A 26,090-nucleotide genomic window follows, 5' to 3' on the forward strand; every position below is an offset into this window, starting at 1 on the left:
GAGTTTACACCGCACATGGCCAGTATCGTATCACTACCTTGCCTACTTTGCTAGATCAGTCAAGCCATGATTACTGTCACAAGAGATCAGGCAGTATCTATGTTTTATTGTAAAAAATACAATGAAACAAAGGGCATCAGGTTGTCCAAGGCCACTGAAAGCATCAAGCAAGTTGATATCTGCTACATGAAAGACCCATTTGTGTCTATCTTGTGATGTACGCGCATCGTGAGGACCAAACTAGGATGCTGTCGATATCCTGCCATAAGAAAAGAAGAAGCGATGGATAAAAGATGATCAATTATAATAAGGCCTTGATTTTTATTTACAATTAATAAAGTCATTTTGAATGTTGGTATCTATTTGTTCTACAGCTAGGCTTAGTATTATGTTCATATTTGACAAGCTTTTTTTTAGAAAAAAAAGTTCAAGTTCAATGCTTTGATTATAACACATAATGCACTTTTATACCTTTAACGAATTTTCTAGTGTCAATTATGCTTTTTAACGTATAACAGTCATAATAAGACGTCTCGATTGTTTAGCGTGAACGAAGCAAGATGGATAAAGCATATAATCTATATATATATTGTATCTCTTAAATTATGATTGTTATTCACGTTAATAATCTTGTGATGTAGAGTTCTTAAACTAGTAAAAAAAAACTTATCTCTAAAATACATAGTTTCTCTATTTAATTTTTCAAGGGACCTCAAATAAAAAGAGAGCTGCTTAGAATACAGTATCTGGTTTACTATAAAAAAAAAAGAATATTATGTTTCACTAAAAGTCCAAATTTAAAGTATTCGTGTATCAATCTTTTTTTATGACAAAGCTTTTTTAGTTCATATAAATCATTAAAAAGTGACTATGGATGATCTCTGCTATAAACATTATAAAACCAAAAGAGCATCGAGACAATAATGACTAGATGCCATTCAATCGAAAACTTGGATTGCTTGGTCAGAATCAATTATAAAAACTTTCTGCTTGTTTGGTCTGGTACGTTTAACTAAAAAAAAAGAAGCATAAGCAATTGAGAAAATGTCTTACTTTTAATATTGATTCAAGGTAACTAAAGGGTAACTAAAGATAGTAGCCATATCTAATTACGTTATTGAGAATTACTGTTTTTGTTTATCTTGGAATATTCTGTTGACTTCCTTTAACCTAAAGCACGATTTCTTGCCGCGATAATATCTTGATGAGTTGTTCATTTATAGTTTACAAAGATACCTATGAATACATTAGATTAAAACGTTCTTTGCAGTATGCTTTTTAAAAAGTACAATATAGAAGCATAGGTTTGTTGAAGAGTTCTACAGTACTGCTTATAAAGCTTGACTATGGTACTTTAGTCTAATCGTTTACAAAACATGCATTCAAATGTATTCTAATAGATTTAAGTTCATCTATGTAAGTAGTCCTGATCGATACAAGGAGTATTGCTATTAGTATAGTGGCTGGGTTTATTTAGAATTGTAAACAAGAAACATGATATTGCCATCAACATCTTTAGAATCAATTCAAGATTATTTTTATTACCTACAGTATGTTCATTGACATTCAGTCTATATTCCTTTATGACTTTAATTTCATGAGAAGAAGATTGCATAATATAAATAAACAAATGAGCAAAACAATTCAATGATTGAAATTAAGAAAAGCGCAAATAATGCAATACCATGAACAACTGTGGAATCAAAAACATGAAATGTACCAAAGAAAACCATCTATAAGGCTATAGTCTTTGAATGGTTTATGGTCATTGAAAAAGAAAGTGGATTCTCTAAGCTAATACGACTCTAAAGTCTTTTAAAACAGTCCTTTTATAGGACGCAAATTGATTATGATTTTGAAAATAAAAAGTATTTGAACTGTTTCTGAGGCATCCCACTTTCCAATGATCATGATGAGCAAACAATTACGGCCTTGTTCAAGCAATATACACAATATATTGGCTATGCTATTCTACATGAAATAAAACAAAAGTCTGGCTCATTGAGACCATGGCTACATTCATTTGCTTTTATTAGCAAGAATTGGCTACACTCACAGCTATTTCTCATGGAGTTCATGCAACTGCTCGAGCATGACACATACTGGTAAGTTTGCTTTGTCCTTTTCGTTTTTAGAATTGCTGGATACAAAGAAGCATAGTCAAAGAAAAAATAAAGTAGGGTAGTTTTTTGTGTTTAGCAGCTCACTGCATATCAAATGGATAAAATGACTCTAGAAACAAATCTGTATATCAGCAATAGTACAAAAAAAAAATTGCTACACTTATTATGATACAAACGGCTCTAGATTACAAGATGATGAATAATTAGAAATACCAATTTAAAACTATTGTTCTTCATGCTAATCGAAGGGAATGTGGGATAGACCTTTTAGGTAATACAATCCTTTTTTTTTTTTTTTTTTCACACTCGCATTCACTCTGAAAAACCTTTTCCCTTTGTACCTAACTATATATAGTTTAAGGATGCAAGGTACTCTTATTCAATTTTTTTCTCATTTATAGCCGCATTAAAAACACTGGGTCCCTTGAGCATTTTTATGCTGGCGTAAAAGTCCAAAAAGGATTAGACCCTAGGTTAACTTCTCATTTATAACTTTAGAGCCACCTGCAGTATCATTTAATGTCGGCTTTCTCTCCCAGAACATCAATCACTTTTATTTACAAGCTTGAAGGTTCCCCTCAAAACGCTTTGCTTTTGCAATGATCACTTTTGTCCGTAAAATCTTGCCAAGACATCTGATTTAATAGTAGAATGGATACGTAAAGAAATAAGATGAGCCAAAAGTACGGTCCATCCAGAAACATGCACAAATATGTCAAGAAAATATGCATAAACTGCATTAAAGTAATTGCAAGTATAAGGTGTCTCATGTTTACATGTACAAGTCGACGTCAGCCACTTTGCGTAATAAAAGGAATTGTGCGTTATATGGCGCATGCTTTAAAACAAACATTTTGTAGACCATTTTGCTGCCGTATTACCATCATGTTAGTAAACAGAACGTATTGCTTGCTTCTACATCAACCATCTGATAGGTAGTTTGCCTTTCGTATAAAGTAGTGTTTCTTTTGTTTGCAAGCGATTTTCATTGTTTGTTATCTTCTTGTTCAATTTGAACTGCCTCCGAGCAAAATCTATGTTGATCCATGGGAAAGACTTTATACACATTTTTTTTTTCATATAAATAAGCCCGTTTTTCTATTTAAATTGACCTACAGATCGAATATTTTTATCAAGCCTACAAAAAAATGAAAATTGCTTCCATTGTTCTTCTTGCTCTTGGTTCCTACTTGCTTAACTCTAATGTCGCTGAAGCCGGAGATGTCTGTTTGACGATATGTTCTGACGAAGCATTTGATTGTCCTGATGGCTGGACTCTCACGGAACAAGATGCATGCTGGTCTTGTTGTAAAACTACGAATGATTAATTTCTTGGACCCTATTGATTTGTTTATTGACATGAATAAAATTTAATGATTTTTACTAGGCTGCTGTATCTAACAGCACTTGACTAAAGTATTCTTTATAGTCCTAAATGAGCTTACTATTTTCGAATCCTATCAGCGACAGAGGCCATAATGCTTTTTTTCTCTTGAGAATAGTCTACAGCTACCGTCAAAATGCTTTGGTTACCATCAAGTATTGGCTTGGAGCTTTTTAATAAGGTAAAAGTCGTTTTAATGTTTGAGTACAGCTTACTGCAAAATATGTAGAAAGAAATTATGCAAGGAAATTCAGAAAGAGATGATGTGGACTAGAACCTAGCTTGATTTGTTCTTTCTTTTTTAAATTGAATAGTTGATTAAACAAAGAAAAAGTGAGCATTAGATACATGCTCTTTTAATTCTGTCGCTGCTGAATTCAATTTTGCTTTATATACAATATCCTAGTGTTAAAACAGCTGGATGCAAATAGGTACTCGTGGATGTTTCAAGTACTTTAATTGGCAGCAGTTGTGAATATAGACAGAGAAAATGCCTCATAGTGATAAAGGTGTCTATTGTCTGTATGAATATATATATATAATGCTTGTCATCATTATCCATTTTGACATGTGTCTGTATTGATAAACGAATAGCATATAATAGATATATTTAATGCAATAGACTAATAAAAACCTGGTTACAATTGTATAATAATTCAAAAAATTACACTGTTGAAAACAAGTAAAGAGTGTCACTGAGGATATATATATATATAGCAAGCACTCTACGGACATTATTTAGCTCATAATGATTCATACTATTGTTATGTAGAGGCACACATTCAGAAAAGAGTTCATTTGGATCCAGTGTGTAATGCTACCGATCAACCCAAGTAGTAATCTTCAAGAAGAAATATTTTTAGAAACCAATAAAAGAGCTCTACGAAAGCAATCTCCTAAAAAGCAGTAGGTCTATCGTTGAAAACCACAAACACCATAAAAGTCTCGACTGGACGCACGACATGAAACAAAGCATCAAGGACCTTGTTGAAAATAACGATAAGCTTTCTTATACCTCACTGACCTCTTTACATCAAGAGTTGACTGATGGGCTGACTTGATGAGACAAATAAAGACTGGCATAGTGTCACTGGTTGCATTGAACAAAACTGACCTCGCTTAAAGACGACACAATTTATCAAAGTATGTAGCCAAAATCATAGAGATGATTAAAGAATGAGGATGAGGGAATATGCATCTTGATCCTTTACTTTTCCCCTCGAATTCATTTATAGCAAACACTTGCTAAAAAAAAATAAAGGATTGTAGTAAAAAGAAGTCAGTAGTAGCATGAAACAACGGTGCTTAGAAAAGACAAAAGAATGATTGGTGAAACAAAGTATTCTCGTTTAGCAAGTCATGTACTAAATCCCAAGTGGTTTTCTTTTTTTTCTTTTTTTTTACAGGTTTAACAACTTGTTTAAAACAATTTAACGCCGTGTAACCTAATCCTAAACTATAGAACCGACCAACAAGGGTTCAAGAGGAGTTTTTATTGAGACGCTAATACGCAAAAGGTATAGAAGAGTGAAAATGTGGAGCCCCAAGGAATACTAAAAGTAGTTTAGTTATTTTTTTTAGTCGAGTTCTTAGCAATAAGAGTATCACGTTGCATGGATAGGATTTTTTTTTAAAGTTTTTTTATTGTTACATACAAAAGATGAAAGAAAAATAATAATACAAAAGTGAAATGATTAGTAAAAATGTAAAAAAAAGAGGGAGGGCATGTAATAATAAAATGAGATAAAAGGATATCAAGCGTTTTAAGCTTTGGTCTTCTTTTGAAGAGCTTCTTGAATGTTGATACCATACCAACCGAGTTGACGACCGAGTTCATCGATGGTCTTTTGCTTTGTTTCAGTGATAAAGATAAAGATAAAGACAAAGGCGATAAACGAAAGACCGGCAAAGATCAAGAAGGCATAAGGTCCACAGCCACTGAGAATACTGGGGAAGATGAGACCGATGATGAAGTTACAGAGCCAGTTGATGGCCAAGCAGGCAGACGAGGCAGAACCGACAGCGTAGGTAGGGAAGGATTCGGCGAGGATGATGAAGGGGACCATACCGAAACCGACGGCGAAGAAGGCAACGTAGAGCATGATACAGACCACTTGAAGAGCAGAGACATTGTACTTCATACCGATGGTCATCACCACCGTCCATACGGTCATACCAGCAGTAGAGATCAACAGCAGTGTCTTACGACCCAAACGGTCAACGAGGGCCAGACCGACGACGGTGATGACCACATTCAAGGCAGAGACACCGACAGTGACATACTTGGCCGTGTCACCAAAGGAAGCTTCAAAGATCGTGGTAGAATAGTACATGATGGCGTTGATACCGGTCAGTTGAGAAAGGGCGTGGACGACAAAGATCTTGAAGGACAACCAGGCGAGGACGGGAATAGAGACGATTTGGAGAATGTTGAGTTGGGCTTCAGATTCAAAGGCGGCATTCTTGCTGACCGAGTTGTCAAAGCCAGCGGCAGAGTCCTTGTCGGTTTCTTCAGAAACAACCTTGGTTTCTTCACCACCCTTGGTCAAACCGAGCAACATGTCTGTGAATTCGGCTTCGATGTCACCATTACGAAGCTTCAAGAATTCAACACGGGCTTCATCAATTCTGTTTTTACCAATCAACCAACGAGGCGATCTGGCACAGAAAGGAAGGACGACCATTTGGATGATGGTAGGAGCGACAGTGATGACGACCACCACACGCCATCCGATAGCAGAGTTCAAGCCGAGAGAGATCAATTCGATGATCAGGATACCGAGGGTCGTGAAGAGTTGCAAGATGGCCGTCAGAGCACCACGGTACTTTGGTGGAGAGATTTCAGAGACATAGATACCGATCACACACGTCATGAAACCAGAACCGATACCGACAAAGATACGGCCAATAGCGAATTGAGCAGAAGTAGTAGCAGTAGAAAGCAGAATGGCACCAATAAAGAAGTTTGTGTTCATCATGATCATAGAATCACGACGACCGAATTTATCAGCCATGTAGCCATTGCACATGGCACCAATAAGACCACCGACGGCAAACATACCAGTGGCAACACCCCTAAAAGAGACATGAAAGGTTAAGAAAGGAAAAGAGGGGATTTCTAAATCTATTTACCAAATCCAGTCACCCATAGGAAGACATTGAGGTAAAGAAGAGTTTGGATAGTAAGTGACAACACCGGATGCCACATTGGGACAGTTTCTAACAGCATTTCCGGGAATATTTAAAGCAGAGGTATTGAAACCAGAATTGAAAGAACCTAATGACGCGATCATGGCGCAAAAGATGACAAAAGGTCGTAGAGAAGCACTCCTTGAATCCATATTAGATTAGAAGAGAAATTAAAAAAAGGAATACAAAAAAAATTTTCCTTTTCCAACGGGTCGATTTCTACCCTTACTTTTATATGATTTTTTTCAGGAAAAAGCAACATCCAACCAGATTATTCCGAGTTATTCAGTACATGATCTGACATTCAATCATGAATTTTGTAACCTTTATTTTCCCTTCTTCCCTTGGCAACAGACCTGTCCACCTACCCATTGTCTCGATCCCCTTTTTCATTCAAACCAGTGACAAAAAGGACAAGTCCATTCGACCTTTTGAACGCTTTTTAAAAAACAAAAAGAGGCATCAGGATTGAATTGAATGGGTTAAAGACAGGAACAGGCCATTTGCTTACATCAAAAAACAATCGATGCAAGTCTTCACCAATGATTATAAAAGAAAGGGAATATCTCATGATTTCCTTTTTTGGATAAAACATTTATTTGTGGTCCTATTTTTCTCTGTGAATTAAAAAATTTTCTTGTACCTCATTCCAGATACAAAAAAAATAAAGGGGTAGGGGAACTTTTTTTCTTGTTGGATGTCATGTTGTTTATTATCATTCAATGTGCGTCCAACAACACACATGCTGTCGGTTGGGAGTACAGTCTGAATCGCGTAGTACAAACCAGTTTGAAAAGAAAATGAATCTGGGGCGGGAAAATCACGGATAAAGAACTAAAGAACTGGGTAGATCGGTTGACAGCTCTCCGAAGATGTCCGACCCTATAGGAATGAAATAAAAAAACGTGGCTTCCTAGTTTATTTCTTTTATGCTAAACATCTTATTGGATCATCCACAAGATGCAGGGTGAAAACAAAAGAAAGTATGACCCCCTTTCTTATCCTTCATTCACTCTACAGCCAGGAGGGGTCCAGGTGACATTAGAAAAAAGAATGAGGCAGAGAGGAGTTTCAGTCAATTTTAGAAAATCCAAAATTAAATGTTCAAAGTTGAGATTGAATGAAAGGAACCAATAAAACAAAGGCTGTATTTTTATATTAAACCCCACTGACCCTTTTGAAACGAGAAAAATTCATTTGGATTCACTGACCTTTTTTTTTTTTTTTGTGTGTATTGAATTGAATGTTTGAAGGCTACTCCAAAGCTTACTATTAAAGTAAATAAAACTGTATAACAAACAGTAAGAAACTTGAGTCTTACAAAGCACTGTTTTCCTTATCCAATGAAACCTCTTTGAATACATCACCTTTCTTTTTTTAATATTCATTTTCAGCAAGCATCCAAAAGTGATCTGATCACTTTTTTTGGATCTATTCAATCCAAACTTACTTTCTATACAATAGTTGATTCAATAAAGTAGGATAGGATACAAAAGAAAGCTTGGATCTTTTTTGTATTTATCCTTTCTACCAGGTTGTATGATGTAGAGAAAGAGAGAGAGAGTCAGCTTAATAAATCACCAGTTTGGAATTCAAGTACGCAAGTTTCCGTACCCTTGTCAAATTCCAATTTTTACCTGACTATTCACAAGTCGGGAAAGACAGTGTACATTTTTGTCAACAGTTCCCATGTTGGAATCTGTCAAATCTATCACAGCCATGTTGGGCTTGGATTGTTTTATGTAAGCAATCGAAATAATGCAGACCATGTTCTGAATTTAAAATTGCAGCGCTTTCTTTTCTCTCTTTTTTAAATAAACCCTTAACATGAATAGACTTCACACCTTGTCTTTCTCAAAAGCATCACAAATTCAGTTGGATGGAAAACAAGTCGAAAAATGACTGTCATTGGTCAATGTCCGTTTTGCTTTCTTTTGGAAACCAACTCTTCTTTTTTCCCCTTTTTTTAAAAAAAACAGACAATGATGAAAAGCAAACGTCTGTGAATGAGTGTAGGATGTAGTGTAGGTAGAAAGACCAACCTGAGTTTAGAAAAATGATGCAGGCCCCAAAGGAGGTTTCTTTTAGAAAACACAATAAAATCAGATGCGTGAAAGTCTAGAAGCGGTCCAAGTCACATGGACATTTTTTTTTTTTTTTAAATGGTCAATTCAACAACAAAACATGTTTTTTGAAAGCACAACAAGAATTTTTTCTTTTTTTTTTTCGTTCCAATTCACTGTGTTTTGACAAGTTTGAATTGGATGACATCAGAAATAAAAAAAAGCAATCGTCTCTTTCAGAGCACACATGGAGTGTTCCTTGAATCCCTTTTTTTTAAACTCAATTATTCAGCCAATAAAAAAAAAGAGGTTTAAAACAATTTCTATTGGCTTTTATTTTACTATTCCGCCAAAAGGTTGGAACCAACCAAATGCTTTGATGATAAAACAATGGTTATGTTCTAAATACAACCCAAGTGTCATTCAAGATCGATGACGAAAGGAATCCACTTTATTTTACTTTTTTCGAAAACGACAGTTGATTATTTTCTTTTGAATCAAGAGAAGGCTTATTCGATTGACTTGCACAACAAAATATTTTTTTTTTTTTCATATTGAATCTATAAAAAGTGAGAAAGAATCTTTTATAGACTGTTCTAGTGTAACGCCTTTGAAAGTAAACAAAAGCTAAAAGGAACTTGATCCGTGCGCATCCACAAGAGGTTCTTAATTTGGTATGGTGGTAAATCCTTCCTTTTAGTTTCCACAGCTTCAAGCTTTATACAGTGTTTGCCCGATTTTTACCAACTGAAATGTATACAAATACAATGTAGAAATCAGAAAATGAATCAACAGATGATGAAAGACGTTCTTTCATTAATCGCAGTCATAAGCATTCACATCCAATACTATTTTTATTGATTTATTAAATGATTCATTCACTGTCTTTGTTGATAGCATCAATTTGTTCTGTGATCCTTGTCTTGTAATCATCTTCTTCTAATCTTTCCAACACTTGCTGTCGTAAGGATTGATAAATATCAGCTCTAGACAGGACGTGTTAAACAATGTTGTATCGATGTATGATTTACTTTTCTATTTGTTTTGTCATTTGCTCATAAGAAGCAGAAGAACTTAATATTGTAGGGTCCCTGTTCACCATCTCTTCCATTAATCCTGTTAATCTATCCACAAATTCTTTTCCTTGAGTCTAATAAAATAGTATTTAATATAAAGTTGAATTAGACTTCAACTTACTCCATTTTGAAATCCAGCAAGTAATTTCTTTCTCAAGTCATCAAATGTACCATTTCTTTTTAGCTGTAAAACAATGTCCTCTGGTACCATTGAGCATTTAAAAAAAAAAAAAGAAAAAAAAAATATTTTTTTTCCCTAGTCCAGAGTATCACGTGCTCAATGACTGTGACTTTCAAGAGGAGCCTATGTATTGGATCCTCTTTTGTTTCATGTTGCTTATAAAAGAGACTGGATGACAAAAGAAGGTATTTTTAATGAGTCTCATCAGAGCTGTTTTTTCATAAAAAGAGAGTCAATCCATCAGGCTGTCAAAGAGGACTTGATTATCGGAGAAAGAAATTAGAAGGGTTTAATGTAATTCAAAATTCATTTCTGCTCTTTTTCCTTTTTTTTTATTATTTTATATGAAATGAATCCACACTACGGCCAAGAAGAAGAAATAAAGTCAACATCTTCTCATAATTTAATGCCACTAAGGCCGATACAACCCTGTCCATATCCAATGCATTATCCAACTTATTCAAATAGACCGATGATGACAGAAGAGAATAATAAAAGAAAACGTATTAGTAGAGCTTGGTAAGCGATGATCGAATTCATCTCTGTTCTTTTTTTTTTACTCAATCAGCATGGATTAGTGACATGTGTAGAAGAAAGAAAATAAAATGTCTTACGACGATACCAGGAAATAAGTGTAAACACTGTACTATTGGAAGACTAGAGTGTACATACAATGACACGTAAAAGGATAGGCTCATGTAAACAAACGTTCTGACCCTGTCTGATTCTAGTGCAAAAAAGCGTGGACCACCAAAAGGGTAAACAAAAGAGACATGTGATAAATAGAGATTAAATGTTGTAAAAGCTATGTGGATGTTTTAGAAAGCCGATTAAGAAAGATGGAAAGTATGCTGGACGAGCTGTCTCACAAACAACCCTCGACACCACCTGACATGGGTGCCGAATCATTAGGCGCCGAAAGAGAGAAATTAACCGAGGAAAGAGAGGAGGTACTGGATTTGCCCTTGGAACTCACCTCGGTCTCATCGGAGGGTAAAGTACGTTACGTGGGTGAGTTGAGTCATGTACCGTTTGTGACACAAAGAGTCGATCTCAAGGACACCCTGCTTTCTCGGTTCGGCAAGAAATTTAAGCGAATGGGTGACAGTCTGTTTGAATATGAAGCTAAATCAAAAAAAACATCCAACCAGGGCATGTTGCAGGAACTGGGTATTTTAGGACCCACGGATACCATCAAAGGATTGAATGATTGGATTTATAAGGTATCTGGGGTTGATAAGGCAACCAGTGATACTCTGATGAAGGTGTAAGTAGGATAGAAGGGATCTGTAGTTGTTAACATGTCCTTCCCTAGTTATTTTGCTTATATTCATCCCGTATTACCCGTGTTAAACAAGACACTCTTTCTGAAGCAGTATCGTGGTCAGATCAAGGAATATCCTTCTGCAGCACTTTTGAATAGTATCTATGGTGCTGCTGTTCGTTATATTGATACCTGTCGTCGATTTGGTGACACCCTGCCTTGTTGTGATCATATCGAGATAAAAGCAGGATGGTCTGAAAAACTATTTGAGAATATCATTACTTATCTCAAGGTTCAAAACACCCCAAGGATATCTACCGTTCAAGCTCTTGCTATTGCCAATACACACAGGGCAAGTTTAGATTCAAAAATCACAAGTGGGTGGTTACTGAATTGTATCGTAAGTTCATTCAATCCAACCCTATCCGCCTTTATTCATCCCTTTCTTTCTTTTTAGACTGTTCGTATGGTAAGCAACCATCACAACCTCCTTATTGGTATGGAACTCAACCTTTTTTTTTTTTTTTTTTTTTTTTTTTTTTTTTAGGCGCAGCATATAGGACTTCACCGATCGAGTGACCAATGGGAGATCCCGGAAAGCGAAAAGGAAACACGCAAGAGGTTATGGTGGTCTATTTATATCATCGATCGATGGTCTGCTGCATCCACAGGAAAACCTCAAACGATCTTGGATGAAGATTGTGATGAAGGCTATCCAAAGGAAAATGCGAGCTGGGATGAGATTATGGACACCACCAAAGCCGACGTCCATTTCTCTTCTTTGGATAAAAATAGAATGAAAAACTTCAAGGGTGAGATCATTCCTTACTATCAACCCTTTGTTCAGATTGCGAAACTATCAGAGATCTTGGGTAAAATCCTACAGGGTCTTTATACGCCACTAGCAAAGAAACACAGTGAACAGCATGGTAGTGATGCAGTCGTTGCCTATTTGGATAAAGCCTTGTCTGAGTGGAAATCAGCCCTGCCGCCTTCTTTGCAATTCTCTGCTGATACTAAAAAGAGACCGAATAGGAAAGGAAAGGATCCGATGCCGTCCATGTCAGGTAGATGACACAAAGCATGTTTTAAACTTGACCTAAGTCATTCGATAGATGTCTTACATCTTTGTTATTTTACTCTCTTGATCCTTTTACACAGACCATTTATCGAAAAAGGTCAAGGCAATCAATCTTCACTCTCTTCCATCAAGATCTGTACAAGTGCAGCCATACAATGTGTGGATCTTGCTGAAAAGATGCACTACCGCGATTACCTCTTGGTCTCTTGGAATTTTGTTATTTACCCTGTCTTCACAGCCTCACTGATTCATATTTATAATGCGACCCAATCCGACAATCAGACTGCTGTAGAGGCCAAAGGCCATTTAAAAAAGGCGATTGCTGTCATCAAACAGCTTGGCAAGTTATCCGTGGGTGCCAATCAGCTGCATACGCTTCTCTTGGATCTCACAAAGTTTCGAAAGATTGATGTAGATGAAGATGAGAAGAAGAAGAAAAAGAGAAAGACGAGGGATACAAGACAGGCCACGGACACCACCCGACAGCTTGTTTCCAACGAGAACAACCCACCTTACATGGACTCTACCCCGCTTCTTTCAGACAACGAGACGCGTTCTCAATCGGTTCAAACCAATTCATCCGGAGACGACTGCATCCGCTCACTTTACACGCACCACTTTCAACCACCACCGAATCCTATGCTCTCTGACCTTTACAGCCTCAACCCATTTGGATCGACAGCCGATAACCCACTGGCCGTGACGACGGATCAGAATGAGGCGATGATGCAATACCTTCAACAACAGCAAGCAGCACAGTATGTTTCATTTGATTCTGTCGACAGTCTCTTACTGGGCGTTCCTCGCTCGGATCTCGACAGCTTACAATACAACCTGATGATGCCCGCAGAGACCACGTTCAGGAACAGACCGGATAATCCATTTTGGTCCGTTCCGAGTAGTATCGAAGCAGAGGAATGGGCTGCTTATTTAGCACCAGGACAAGAAGGATCCTCAGATGGTCATTCGATGGGGTTTATGTAAATAATGTTTGATAATAAAGAGTTTATTATACTTGTTCTAATTTACTTTCTAACTCTTGTACTCTATGTCCAAATCCTTTCTTTCGTGCGATGAAATCACGAAGGAAATGAATCAGGTATTGAATAAAAAAAGAAATGACGACAATCAACCCGACGGCCACATACCAAATCGCTGCCTTTCCACCTTGTTTCCAATCCAAGAAGGGATAAACCCAATAGCCTTGCCTATGAAAGAATCAGTATGCCTATCGACACTTTGCTTTGGTCTTACGTAGCGTGAATCACAAACGTAAAGAGCATGTACAAGACGACGGTGGCCAAGACGGGTAAAATCATTCGAATCAACACTTTCTCTCTTCCCAAGAGGACATTAAAGATCATCAAAAAGAACGAGACACCATGCACAGAGGTATTAATCCAAGCAGAAAGACCGGGTACTAGGATACAGTATGAATTCATGTAACGTGAGCGTCATTCGATATACCTGCTGTGCCATTCAGGATACTCCAATAGACAACTGGTGTAACGATACTTTTAAGGTTTAGTTGTTCCTGTTTTTCCTCTCTCTCTCTGTGTTCTGAGCTTACTTGAAAGTGATGACAGTGTGATAAAGGTAAACATAAAGATAGTTGAGAATCACAGGTTGATTGAAATAAAAATCTAAGCTTTTTGAATAAAGATATCTAAAATGATATACACTGGATGTCTAACCACTCTCTTTAGCTTTCTATCTTTTTTTTATAATTTCATATTTACAACAAGATAAGCATGAAGTCCAATAAAAGTAAAATGAGTAAACATGACAAAGAAATGATCTAAACCGGCTGCTGAAAGTCCAATGTCTGTCCAGATAACAATGGTAGAATAGAGTGTCAAGATCAATCGAATGATGAAAAATGTCTTTGATGATATCCAATAAGAGGTCACTGTCTCTTCTGGGACAAATTGATCAAATTGAAACCATCTTATCACTCTATAATTTGAACTGGGCAATTTCCTGTCCTCATTCATTTCCAATCCACACACAAAAGAAAAATAAAAAAGAAAAAAAAAAAAAGAAAAAGAGACTATAAATCGGGTTAAAGGAAAAAAAAAAAAAAAAACAATAATTTTATTTCGTGTTACTGATTTCTATTGCTTCTTTTTTTTTTTTCTTGCTGCGAACAAAATGAGGGATCAATGATATGATCTATCGCTATTTATAGTCAGCTTATATAACCATCTCAATTGTATGCATGCATTACAACTAGCAGCAGTAAATTCATTTTCTTTTTTTTTTTTTTTTAAAAAAAAAAGTCCTTTCTTGGCGACGCGGTTCTTATGTTCTAAATAGAGTATTTTATCACTTTTCTGTCGTATTCTCAAGCAACCAAGGCAGCACGAGCTCACTTGATCTTCAGAGCCAATCGATTTTTTCCGGTGCTCTAAAACGGGAAACACTTTATGAACACATACACACACAGAGTGAGACGAGTGTAACTTGTTTCAGATAAATGACCTTCAAAAAAAGAGAGGTGAAAAGAAAGAAAAGGCTATGCTGCGATCATAAACTGATTTAGGTCTTGTTTGACTGAATCTCTTTTCACGAAAACCATCCTTTCTTCATTTTCCGCGCCATGTTCAATTACACTCCATGTTGCTATGCAGTGTACAGACCAGAATGATATCCACTGAAAAAAGGGGACAGCAGGAGGGATCATGATCGATTGACTTTGTCTACTTTTCTGATGGACATGTTATCAACCACGATGGGGTCAAAAGTATTTTCTGAACATGAACTTTGAGAGTTTCACATGGATTTCAAAGACGGACAAATTCAGATTTACCCGTCTTGAAAGTATGCGTTCTACAGCCCTCGAAAGACAGATGGGTGCCACTTGTTCACAAAGGAATCCAACAGAAGCTGACCTGAGCCTATCCGTTCCCTTCAACCGAGAGAATGTCTCATGCACTGTTAGCAAATACAAACAGTGGATCAGTCAATCGGATATACATGACTCATGTACTGCAGAGATGGATGATGTTCAAAAAAAAAGATCTACAAAACATAGTCCATTCTATCAAACAAAACCTTCTTTAAACACAACCTCTCTCTCTCTCTCTCTCTTGACCCCCTAAAGAAAGCAACCCCAAAAGATCGCCGTCAGTTAGCTAGATCCTTTCCCCTTTTTAAAAGGGGAGGGGGAGGCCATCATGCAATAAAAGGCGTTTTTTTCTTTATCATTGATTCACTTGTACATTTCGATAAGTCAAAGAGAAAGTAGATCAACCTGTGTATGCTCATCCTATCTATTTTTTTTTCTTTTCTTTCTCGCTTGATAAAAGTAACATTGGATCAAGGGAAGAATTCACAGTGGGGTGTTTCATGCTGAGCGGGGAGGAGGGAATCATTCGTCTACATCACTCAAAGCGTCTGTCAACCTCAATCGCTCCGCTTGCTACATTTTATGAAAGGAAATCACTTTTGATCTTGTTTAAAGAATGAAGCAGGTAGACTACATCATTGAGATACAAACCCAGTATGTGAAACGCATGGTTGTATGAGAGCAAGTCATCCATTCACTTTTCTTCCGTCTACTTTTTATGACAGCAAAACAAAAAAAAAAAAAAAAAAAGAAACAGTTGCTACCTGAAGCTTTTAAAATAGTATGACTATTTTTTTTTAGAAGTCGGGTGAATGAGCGGTACGATGTAGATTGTGTTCAAAGATCAAGATAGACATAATATATACTTTATCCAACTTTTATTTGCGTGGTATTTATAAAATTGTATTATTTGGAAAAGTAGGGATCCAAAAACGATGATTATCAAGAGGGATGTATAAATGATCATTTTACTAAAACGATATCGAAACACATAAAGAACAGTTTGAATGCTTTCTCTCATCATCCTTCATTCACACCAATCTCCTTGTACTTTTTCATCTGTTTTCATCCATTTTCATGCATGGTGACAAGGTCAAGTTCCTCTTTACTCTTTACGCGAGATTCAGAGACTGCATGCTTGTCTTCAAAAAAAAAAACTTGGTCAGTTGTGCATGTCATTCCCTAAATGATTTTTGTGGCTCAGACAAGGACAGAGATTGATCAAAGATGAAGGCCTCATGAAGGTATATGAAGAAATAGAACAGGGATTCATGCGGTCTATGTGTGAGATTCTGTAATAGTGTAATTTCTTCATTTTTAAACACTGTGTTTTCAATCATTCGGTCATACCTAACATGAGCTTATCGTCTCTCGTTTTATTCACAAAGGCGTACAGCACAGACAGCTTTTATGCAAATGTTTACAACAGCAGTAAACTTGTTTACTCAAAGGTGATTCAACGAACGTACGATTCCGAATGTGCTTGTGCTCTTGTGACTCGACCGAAAACCCACACAGAGTCACTCTCCTTTATTTACACAGCAAGTTGACCAGACAAAAGCCCTCAAGACTCCTGAGGAGGTAAGCGACCCTCTTTATTCATCACATCCAACCTGACAGGACTCAGCTTCACACAAGCACAGGCTTGGTATTCACTCATCCTATTTCCCTTTGAAACATAGACTGTTGATAAGCGACTGTACCCGCTTTATTTACATAAACTTGTCTTTGGAGCGACCAAAACAAGACCGACCGCCACTGTCTTTCCAAGGCTTGTAAAGAGAAGACTGGTGATCATCAGTCCCACAGGTCAAGTCATCCATGCTTGAAAACTATAGGTTGACATGGGAATATTTCATTCATCTTGGCAAGCATCCGACGAAATTCATCAAGAAATGACTCAAGATGCCAACTATTCCATCTTGATACAAGTGCATGATCATTTGAGTCACTCTTTTTGTCAATAAAACTTTAAATAGTGTCACCGTCAAGATCTCTTTTGATTTTCTAGATATCATCTCTCTTAAAAACCTGTAGTGTGTTCTTTCATGATAAAAAAAAGAGAAGGTGGCTAAATAAAACAATAGGTCATTTACCATAGTTTAGGCCTTATCTATAGCCCTTGTTTTTTTTTTTCTAAAAAAAAAAAAAAAAAAAAAAAAAAACCTTTAAACTGTTATTGACATCAAAACTTTAAAGAACGAATGTGCGGTGTTTAGAGTATGTGTAATTGTTTGGACTATGCATCGTGAAACAACCAACATGAGTTATTTGCTGTTGTGAAGAATAAAGCTTTTTTTTTTTTTTTTTTGAATCAAGTTCAATCTTTGGCTGTCAACAAGGCTCTTATTCCCACTTTGATATTCAGCCCATGTATGTAACTCACTTTAAAAAAGATATTTGTTTATTTGGCTACAACAATAATAAGAGCAAGTACACAACCAACAACGGTGATGATTAACAAGAAACAGCACATGTTCTTCCTTGCTCTCTTTTGATGACGATTTGCTATTGTCAACTCATCTGCTGCTTGCTTTGTATTGTGTGAAATGTTGAGTACGTTTCCATAGATACTTTCTATATGGATCATTAGCTTCTATAGCCTACAGTACAGATCTAAAGTACTTTACCAATACCGCTTTCTTGTTCATTCACAAGCATACCAAGATCACGGAATATTTCACTTAATTCAGTGATACCTTGTTCGATTCCTTGTATTTCAGTCTCTCTTTCGGATATTAAAGTTTCGTTGTATTCAATCTCATTATCTAATGCTTCCAATTGATTACGTCTTTGTGTGTCTTCCACTTGTAATAACTGCATCTGCTGTTGTTCTTGTTCATTTTCCATTTGAAGTGCCGTCGTATTAGCCTTTTGCTTATCAACATATTCTCTTTGCTTTGATACTGAAATTCTCTGAATCTTTTGGAATTCGGATAAAACCTTTTGAAAATCTTTGGATAACTTTTGTTGTTCCAACTTTCTTTGTCGCTATAAGAATATAAGCAACTCTGTTTAACAGATATTCATCTATTTTTCTTACACTTTTATTGGATTTATTTGTTTGGTATTGGGATAATAATTTGATATCATTTGTTGTGCTCTTTATTAGCTCTCTTGTACCTTCTGTTACGTCATGTCTTTTATAAGGGTTAGTTTTTAAATGTATCTTGTTTGTATTATTCCTTACAGTTTATTTCGAACATAGGGTGTATCTTTTGAGGTTCCCAGAAAACCAACAAGTTTTTCTATACTTGTTATATTTCCATTGATATGAAACACTTGCTGTGATACTGTTTGTGTTAATTTTTTATATTCTAAATCACTTTCATCTTTATGGTAGTTAATATACAAAGCATATAAGCTAAGCAGTATTATAAACCTCCTTGTGTTCGATTATTTCTGTTGGGGTTGGAAGAAACACCAAAACCTTGTTCCAAGTCATTAAAAGACATTATAAAAGTATTAAAAAGAGGAAAGAAAAAAAAAGAAAACGAAAAAAAGAAACCTGAGAATTGATTGGTTCTCTTTTTGTTTCTATTATTTTTGGCTGCTTTAAAATGATTGTGACTTTTTGAAAACTTTTTTCCTTTTATTTTTTTTTTTTTTCAATCAATAGACATCATGGGAGAGTCAGTGCTTCGTCCTTCTGAATTAAAAAACAAACATAAAAGAGAAAAACTTCATCAAAAGCAAAAGCTTGAAAAACAAAAAGCAAAAGCAAAGAAGAGAAAGGAAAGATCAAAAGTAGAAGAAAAGAATCCGGAATTAAAAAAGGTTTTTTTTTTTTGATCAATCGATCCAAAGAGACACTAACCATCAGATAGAAACGTTTAGAAGAAAATGTACCCAAGACTTTAGATAATACAAGAGAAGAGGATGAAACAATGGTGGAAGGACAAGACGATGAAGTAGCTCAAGACGAAGCATTGGACGAATTGTCTTCTTATTTCAGTGGAAAGACTCCAAAGATCTTGGTGACTACAAGTAAAAAATGTTCACCCAACTGCTATGATTTTTGTGCAGAACTTGTCTCCATGTTTCCTGAAGCACAATTTGCTAAACGTGGTCCAAAGCATGAATTAAGACAAGTGATAAAGATTGCAAAAGAAAAGGAATTCACAGATTTACTCATTGTCAACGAAGATAGAAAAGTACCAAGTAAGCAATATTAATATCATCATAGTCGAGTCAACTAAATGATCCCTAGATGCCATCACTCTAATTCACTTGCCTGATGGACCCACTGCTTATTTTAAATTAACCAATTTTACTCCATCAAAACACATCTTGGTAAGCAGTGAGCAAATGTATATTTTCTTGGGCTAATAAAAAAAATAGAATCATGGACGTGTCACTGCACATAATCCTGAATTGATATTAAACAACTTCAACACAAGACTCGGACACACTGTCGGACGCATGTTTCAAGCTCTTTTACCTCAGGTACCTGAATTTCAAGGAAGACAAGTCATCACTTTCCACAATCAGCGTGACTTCATTTTTGTGCGTCGACATCGATATGTGTTTAGGGACACTGAAAAAGTGGGCTTACAAGAATTAGGGCCTAAATTCACACTGAAGCTTCGTTGGTTACAAAAGGGAGTTTATCAGAGGGATGGTGAATATGAATGGTTATTCAAACCAGAGATGGAAACAAGCAGAAAAAAGTTCTTTTTATAATAATAAATTGTTTATTCTAAGTCTAAATCTATTCATAAGCCTTCTCTAATGCCTGTTCGAGATCAGCAATCAAGTCTTCCTTGTTTTCGATACCAATCGACACACGAACCAAAGTATCTGTGATGCCCAAGATAGCACGATCTTCAGGGCTAACGGAGCCGTGTGTCATGATGGCAGGTACTTCCACAAGAGATTCAACACCACCCAAGGATTCAGCCAATGTGATGTGATGAAGGTTGGATAAGAATCCATTGACGTTATTCAAGTCACCCTTCATACGGAATGAGATCATACCACCAAAGCCCTTTTGTTGTCTCTTGGCCAATTCATGGTTAGGATGAGAAGCAAGACCGGGATAGATGACTTCGTCCACATGTTTGTTGGTTTGCAAATATTCAGCAACAGCTTGTGCGTTCTCTGCATGTCTCTGCATGCGCACTTCCAAGGTCATCAAGCCACGACGAGCCAAGAAACAGTCAAAGGCAGAAGGGACAGCACCCAGTGAGTTTTGCATAAACTTGAGCTTATCGTACACTTGCTCATCATTCAAGACAGCAACACCCATGACGACATCAGAGTGGCCGTTGATGTATTTAGTAACCGAGTGGACGACGATGTCAGCACCAAGGCTGATGGGGTTTTGGAAATAGGGGGACATGAAGGTATTGTCGACGACCAAAAGGGCACCGTGGGCATGAGCACGTTCAGCGACGGCCTTGATATCAATCACACGAAGGGTAGGGTTGGTAGGTGTCTCGATCCAGACCAACTTTGTGTTGGGCTTGAAGGCTTGTTCAATGTTGGATGCCTCGCTCAAGTTGACAAAGGAGGTTTCGATACCCAAGTTGACGGCAACCTTGGTGAAGTAACGGTAGGTACCACCATAGACATCATTGACCGAGATCATGTGTGTGTTTTGTCCGAGGAGAGAGTTGACAATGGTAGCTGTGGTAGCAGAACCAGAAGCAAAGGCAAGACCGTATTTGGCACCTTCTAATTCAGCAATGGCTTCTTCAAAATTGTTACGATTGGGGTTGCCAGATCGAGAGTATTCAAATCCCTTTATTATTGTTAATTCATCCATTGATTTATCATCAAATTACTTACAGTGTGAACACCAGCAGCGGATTGCTTGTAAGTGGTAGAGAGAGAAAGGGGAGGAATGACAGCACCTGTGGTAGGGTCAGGGCGTTGAGCAGCATGAACAGCACGAGTACCAAATCCAAAAGACATTTTAATAAAGTTGTATAAAAAAAGAAAAAGGGGAAAAAAAGATCAAAAAATTTTTTATCTTCATTTTATTCACTCTGTGACGGGGACAAAAGAAGCTCCATGATTTCTAAGCACCGAATGTTTCATTGGTAAATGATGGCGACACTTTTTCATAGGATGATTTTAATTCTCTTCTTGCCCTTATTTTATACTCATTATGTCACTTTGCTTATTTATTACTATTTGACCTCCTCTCAAAAATACCCTGGGAAAATAGGGATTGTATGTGTAACACCAACGTACAATCATAACAGTGATCTATTATGAATTCCGCAGTAAAATTTGAACTAGAAAATAATAAGAAAAAAAAAAATAATAAAAATGCAAATTAAGTATTTTTTTATATAAAACAAGAGAGAAAGAAATGTGTATATAAAAAAGAAAGAGAAAAAGAGAAAGAGAGAGAGAGAGAAAGAGAAAAAAGGGAATATTTTTTTTGTTATTAAAGAAATGTACATTCTACTACATCAAAATTATAAGAGAGAGAGGAGAGAAATGGGATCCAGCCAAGCCAATATATAACACTGTCCTATTTTCATGCAAAAATTAATTTATGCCATCAGAGAGATTAAGTAATAATTGAGCTAAACAACGCTTCGTAGCAATATCATCCTTTAAGGCTTGATGAAAAGTCGAGTCACGAAGAGGCTCAGGAAGACACTGGCGTAATGCCTCACGTGCTCTGAATGATTTAGGTAAGTTGCTTGTGTGGATGAATAATAATGACTTCTTTTTTTACCTTGGATTTTCAGATAATCTTAAATAACAACGAATAACATGCTTCAAGAGACGCATTGCTTGAGTTTCGACTAATTGATTAACCATGTTGTGCAATACAGTAGCAACTGCATAAAAACGTTCATATGTTTGACAAATATAATACTAATTGTCATATCAGTATACACTCAAATAAACATACTCATCTATTTACCAAACCAGTTTCATCCAAAAGAATCTTTTGAACCACAAATATAGCCACAGTCTTTGAAAGTTCACTACCAGATTCCATGATACGAAGACAAAGGGGAATAATTTCAGTGGATAATAAAAAACTGATCACTTCCGGATTATCATTCTAATAAAGTATAAGACAGTTTTCTATTTCTTATTATCTTATTACCTTGACTAAAGCACCAATGACACCAAGACTAGTAAGTCTGAGATATTCAAAAGCTCGAGATTTAGTTGTTGTATTTAAAAAAGGATAAAGATAAAGTGGAATATGGGCTAATATGGAAAATAAGTAAAAATAGAAATAAATTGTGATTTCAATTTACCTTGAAGGAACAAACTACGTGTTTCATTATGATTTGCAACGCACTGAAGTAAAGCAAGGGCATTACAAACCCTGTTGGAAGCTCCCCCGCTTAAAGTAGGCGGATTCAACAATGGATAAACAGTGATAATTTCCTGAAGTAAAACAGGAATTACACCTACATATAAAAATGTATGAATAACGTAATCCTTTCCTCCCTAATAATTTCTCCGTCTATGCTTACCATAAGAGTACCATAAAACTAAAGCCAAGTCTTCAAATTGTTCTCTCTTTTTGCTTAGATCCAATAAAGCTTGTTCTCTTGTGGAGGGGTTCAACAATTCTAAAACAAGACTATAGATTTTCTCTTCGTCCAATTGAGCTAATTTATGTTGTTGCTGTTGAGCAGCAACGGCAGCAGCGGCAGCAGCAGCGGCAGCAGCAGCGGCAGCGGCTTCTTGTTGTTGCATGTAGTTCATGGGCATATTTTGAGAAGGATTGTTCATCATTTGGGCATAAACAAAAGGATCATTGGTAGCTCCATTAGCTGACCGCATAGTAGGAAAATGCTGGGACAGCGCGTTATTAGGAAGTGAAGCTGTCAAAGGATTTACTGCTGCTGCTGCATTGGCTAAAGAAGATGGTTGAAGATATTGATGAAGATGTGAATTGGGGTGCATTTTCTACAAGAAAAAAATAATACAATTATCAGTTGTAGCTGGAAAAAAAAGAGAAGAAAAAAAAGTTGGGTTCAGAAAATTTGTTTTTATAGGAGCACCCACGTGATTTGTAAAAAATAAAATGAAAAGCAAGGCTAAAATAGAGACAAATAGAAAATAGAATTTACAATGTATCACTGTAGAATACAAAGTGTGTATGTGCGTCTCTATCGGATGGCTATAAATCTCTCTATTCCTTTTTATACTATTTTCTTTTTTCTCTCTTCATCCGTCTGACTTTTTAGGTCATAAAAAAATAAATTTTTTCCTCTCTTTTTTCAAAGCACATTTTAATACGCCCCCCTTTCTGATACACCTTTTTGTTTTTTCTTCCTGTTGTTGCCTTTCGCTTTTTTTTTTTTAAAAAAAAATCACACCTTTTTAATATTTTCTTCTTGTTTGATTATTTTATACCTTTTTCTAGTTTCTTTTTCCTCCCTAACAGTAATGTGGGTTGGTAACTTTTTGTAATTCTATTTTTTTTTTCTACTCAAAAAGGGACACATACAATTTTTTATTTCCTAAAAAAATATTCTTTTTATCCATAACAACCACCCTTATTACTACTACTTATTACTATGGCAACCTTAGAAAACAAAAATTATTTACCTATATCAAATAGTGAAGATTCTATTGACTCTGGTGTATACAGTCCCTCTTCTTCAGATACTACAACTCAAAAAAATACTACTTCAAGTTCAATATCACTTGTCAGACAACTTGCTGCTCAATTTCCTGAATATGAACGAACACCATTGATGGAACCTTTTGGTGGTGTTTGGATGAACCCAAATACTGAAATAGATCGATCCGATGTGGAAAGAATAATCGAAGTCTCTAATAACGGAAGATTTGCAAAGTTGAATACGTTTTTGGGCAAGGGTGCTTTTAAAGTGGTCTATAAAGCCATCGATCGAGAAGAAGGATATGAAGTAGCTTGGAATGTGTTGCAGGTAAGACCTTCAGAAGATCATTTTGATCTCCCTTTTTTAATGTTTATATTTTGTTAGGTGACTAGACAGGAAGTAAAGGCTCTTGGACATGAAATTGAGATTTTAAAGTCGGTTAGACATCCTAATATCATTACATTTCATGAAGCTTGGTACAACGAGTCTGAATTTGTCTTTATCACTGAATTGATGACTTCTGGTACACTACGTGAATATATCCGTAAATTGAATTTACCCAACATCAAAATCGTCAAAAGATGGTGCAGACAGATCCTCAAAGGTCTTGTCTATCTCCATTCTCACCAACCGACCATCATTCACCGTGACATCAAGTGTGACAATATCTTTATTAATGGTGCCCATGGTGAGATCAAGATTGGTGATATGGGTACAGCCGAGATGAAGATTGACAAGAAATATACTGTGATTGGGACCCCTGAATTCATGGCGCCCGAGATGTATGAAGAAAAGGGATACAGTGAGAAGGTGGACATCTATGCTTTTGGTATGTGCCTACTCGAGATGGTCACAGGAGAATATCCTTACAATGAATGTACCAATGCGGCCCAGGTCTTTAAAAAAGTCACACAAAATATCCGTCCAGAGTGTTTGTCAAGAGTACAGGATCCCGAAGTGCTTTCACTTATCAACAACTGCTTGGCTCCTGAAAATGAACGCATGTCAGCTCAAGAGATGCTTGAACACTCGTTTTTGGCTGTCGAGCCAGAAGTTGTCTTGCTCGCTTCTGACATGGGCATGAAACAGCTTACTTTGCAAGTTGCCTTCAAGGGTATGGATAAGCTGTCTGTCAAGTTTGAATTCAATGCAGATACGGATACCGCTGAAGATGTCGTGGCTGAGATGATTGAAGAACAGGTCTTGCCGGAAAGGTACCAACAGTTGATCACTGGTGATATCAACCGTTTGCTTCGTGACTTGACTAAACAGCAAACGGCTGACAAGGTTGAAGACGACCGTACCGTTTGGCGAAGGGAAAATGATATTCGTTCCGAACTCGAACGTGCCAAGCGGGAATTGAGAGCAGCTAGAGATAAAATCTTGGATGCTGAGAAAAAGTGCGATTCGTTGGAGCAGCGCACTCAGTTGGCAGAAGAAAGATACAGAGAAACAATCAATGCTCTAGAACAAGCCAAGTTGTCTGCCAGCAATGATTCTTTGTCGCTACCAGATGCTGACATGGTAGATCAAGAGAATGAAGATGGATTAGCTGCTGCATTTGAATCTGCTGGTAAGGAAATTGAAAGAAAAGAGGGTATTTTTGTGTTAAATTGTCTATTTATAGTTGAATATCCAAATGATACAAGCATTGAGAAATTCGTATTGGAAACAGCTGCTGCTTCCAATAGAAATAAAGACAAAGCACTCGAATGGGTTCATAAGCTTCATGATCAGGATATCATGACGGCTGGTGATTTACGTGACCTTCACGATGAGGACTGGGCAGGCTTAGGTTTGACTGTGTTTGCTCAACGTGCTTTAAAGAATATGCTTGCTGGTAGAAAGCAAATCGTTCAAAGATCAAGAGCTCCATCAAGTGGTACCAATACACCAGTAGATGAACAAGATCAATATCTTTAGAGCTCCTCTATATATAATTGTAACAGTATTCCCCCTTTCTATTCAACCTTTTTGTCTCTGTCCATCTTGTGTTTATAAAAAGTTAATAGAAACCAATTGTTTCCACAAGTGGCTTGTATATTTGTTTGTGACTATCTTTCATGTTTGATATTTTAATTGACAAAAAAGAAATGAATGTCTTGACTTTTCACAAGTATCTAATCATTACCATGCCAAAGACAACCAATCGTGCTGCTAAAAAGGGAAGACATAATCCCGTTTTAGAAGTTGATGACGCTGAGTATGTTAAAAATGAAGAAAAATATTTACGTATGGAACCTGACAAGGGCGTCAAGGTACACTCACATATTTCTCACTTGCTACAAGTAGAACTAATACGGGACAATAGAAAACAAAAGATAAA

General features: G+C 36.5%; 10 protein-coding genes across 10 annotated transcripts; 4 read left to right on the forward strand and 6 right to left on the reverse strand.

The window, feature by feature from the left end:
* Window positions 1-3,271: 3,271 nt before the first annotated feature.
* RO3G_03485 (uncharacterized protein) lies at window positions 3,272-3,524 on the forward strand (the record flags this gene model as incomplete). Its single annotated transcript, XM_067658075.1, has 2 exons — window positions 3,272-3,431; window positions 3,511-3,524. 2 exons carry the CDS (start codon window positions 3,272-3,274, stop codon window positions 3,522-3,524), a joined length of 174 nt encoding a protein of 57 aa, XP_067514176.1.
* Window positions 3,525-5,270: 1,746 nt separating this feature from the next.
* Window positions 5,271-6,848, reverse strand: RO3G_03486 (uncharacterized protein; the record flags this gene model as incomplete). The annotated part of the gene is made up of 2 exons (XM_067658076.1): window positions 5,271-6,582; window positions 6,640-6,848. The coding sequence occupies 2 exons, from the start codon at window positions 6,846-6,848 to the stop codon at window positions 5,271-5,273; spliced, it is 1,521 nt and encodes a 506-aa protein (XP_067514177.1).
* A 2,785-nt stretch (window positions 6,849-9,633) lies between these two features.
* On the reverse strand, window positions 9,634-10,046 carry RO3G_03487 (uncharacterized protein; the record flags this gene model as incomplete). The annotated part of the gene is made up of 3 exons (XM_067658077.1): window positions 9,634-9,745; window positions 9,791-9,909; window positions 9,957-10,046. 3 exons carry the CDS (start codon window positions 10,044-10,046, stop codon window positions 9,634-9,636), a joined length of 321 nt encoding a protein of 106 aa, XP_067514178.1.
* An 863-nt stretch (window positions 10,047-10,909) lies between these two features.
* On the forward strand, window positions 10,910-13,345 carry RO3G_03488 (uncharacterized protein; the record flags this gene model as incomplete). The annotated part of the gene is made up of 4 exons (XM_067658078.1): window positions 10,910-11,283; window positions 11,332-11,680; window positions 11,828-12,347; window positions 12,396-13,345. The coding sequence occupies 4 exons, from the start codon at window positions 10,910-10,912 to the stop codon at window positions 13,343-13,345; spliced, it is 2,193 nt and encodes a 730-aa protein (XP_067514179.1).
* Window positions 13,346-13,611: 266 nt separating this feature from the next.
* On the reverse strand, window positions 13,612-13,965 carry RO3G_03489 (uncharacterized protein; the record flags this gene model as incomplete). Its single annotated transcript, XM_067658079.1, has 2 exons — window positions 13,612-13,781; window positions 13,932-13,965. 2 exons carry the CDS (start codon window positions 13,963-13,965, stop codon window positions 13,612-13,614), a joined length of 204 nt encoding a protein of 67 aa, XP_067514180.1.
* A 3,648-nt stretch (window positions 13,966-17,613) lies between these two features.
* Window positions 17,614-18,664, reverse strand: RO3G_03490 (uncharacterized protein; the record flags this gene model as incomplete). The annotated part of the gene is made up of 5 exons (XM_067658080.1): window positions 17,614-17,786; window positions 17,840-18,200; window positions 18,253-18,349; window positions 18,400-18,502; window positions 18,592-18,664. 5 exons carry the CDS (start codon window positions 18,662-18,664, stop codon window positions 17,614-17,616), a joined length of 807 nt encoding a protein of 268 aa, XP_067514181.1.
* A 432-nt stretch (window positions 18,665-19,096) lies between these two features.
* On the forward strand, window positions 19,097-19,892 carry RO3G_03491 (uncharacterized protein; the record flags this gene model as incomplete). Its single annotated transcript, XM_067658081.1, has 4 exons — window positions 19,097-19,196; window positions 19,236-19,370; window positions 19,420-19,502; window positions 19,551-19,892. The coding sequence occupies 4 exons, from the start codon at window positions 19,097-19,099 to the stop codon at window positions 19,890-19,892; spliced, it is 660 nt and encodes a 219-aa protein (XP_067514182.1).
* Window positions 19,893-19,920: 28 nt separating this feature from the next.
* On the reverse strand, window positions 19,921-21,125 carry RO3G_03492 (uncharacterized protein; the record flags this gene model as incomplete). The annotated part of the gene is made up of 2 exons (XM_067658082.1): window positions 19,921-20,952; window positions 21,000-21,125. 2 exons carry the CDS (start codon window positions 21,123-21,125, stop codon window positions 19,921-19,923), a joined length of 1,158 nt encoding a protein of 385 aa, XP_067514183.1.
* A 585-nt stretch (window positions 21,126-21,710) lies between these two features.
* RO3G_03493 (cell differentiation protein rcd1) lies at window positions 21,711-23,099 on the reverse strand (the record flags this gene model as incomplete). The annotated part of the gene is made up of 6 exons (XM_067658083.1): window positions 21,711-21,846; window positions 21,904-22,046; window positions 22,096-22,239; window positions 22,285-22,391; window positions 22,442-22,597; window positions 22,664-23,099. 6 exons carry the CDS (start codon window positions 23,097-23,099, stop codon window positions 21,711-21,713), a joined length of 1,122 nt encoding a protein of 373 aa, XP_067514184.1.
* Window positions 23,100-23,716: 617 nt separating this feature from the next.
* Window positions 23,717-25,687, forward strand: RO3G_03494 (uncharacterized protein; the record flags this gene model as incomplete). The annotated part of the gene is made up of 3 exons (XM_067658084.1): window positions 23,717-24,091; window positions 24,149-25,361; window positions 25,392-25,687. The coding sequence occupies 3 exons, from the start codon at window positions 23,717-23,719 to the stop codon at window positions 25,685-25,687; spliced, it is 1,884 nt and encodes a 627-aa protein (XP_067514185.1).
* Between the last annotated feature and the right edge of the window lie 403 nt (window positions 25,688-26,090).

The sequence above is a fragment of the Rhizopus delemar genome, genomic scaffold (genome assembly GCF_000149305.1).
Source record: "Rhizopus delemar RA 99-880 supercont3.2 genomic scaffold, whole genome shotgun sequence".
Lineage (NCBI taxonomy): Eukaryota > Fungi > Mucoromycota > Mucoromycetes > Mucorales > Rhizopodaceae > Rhizopus > Rhizopus delemar.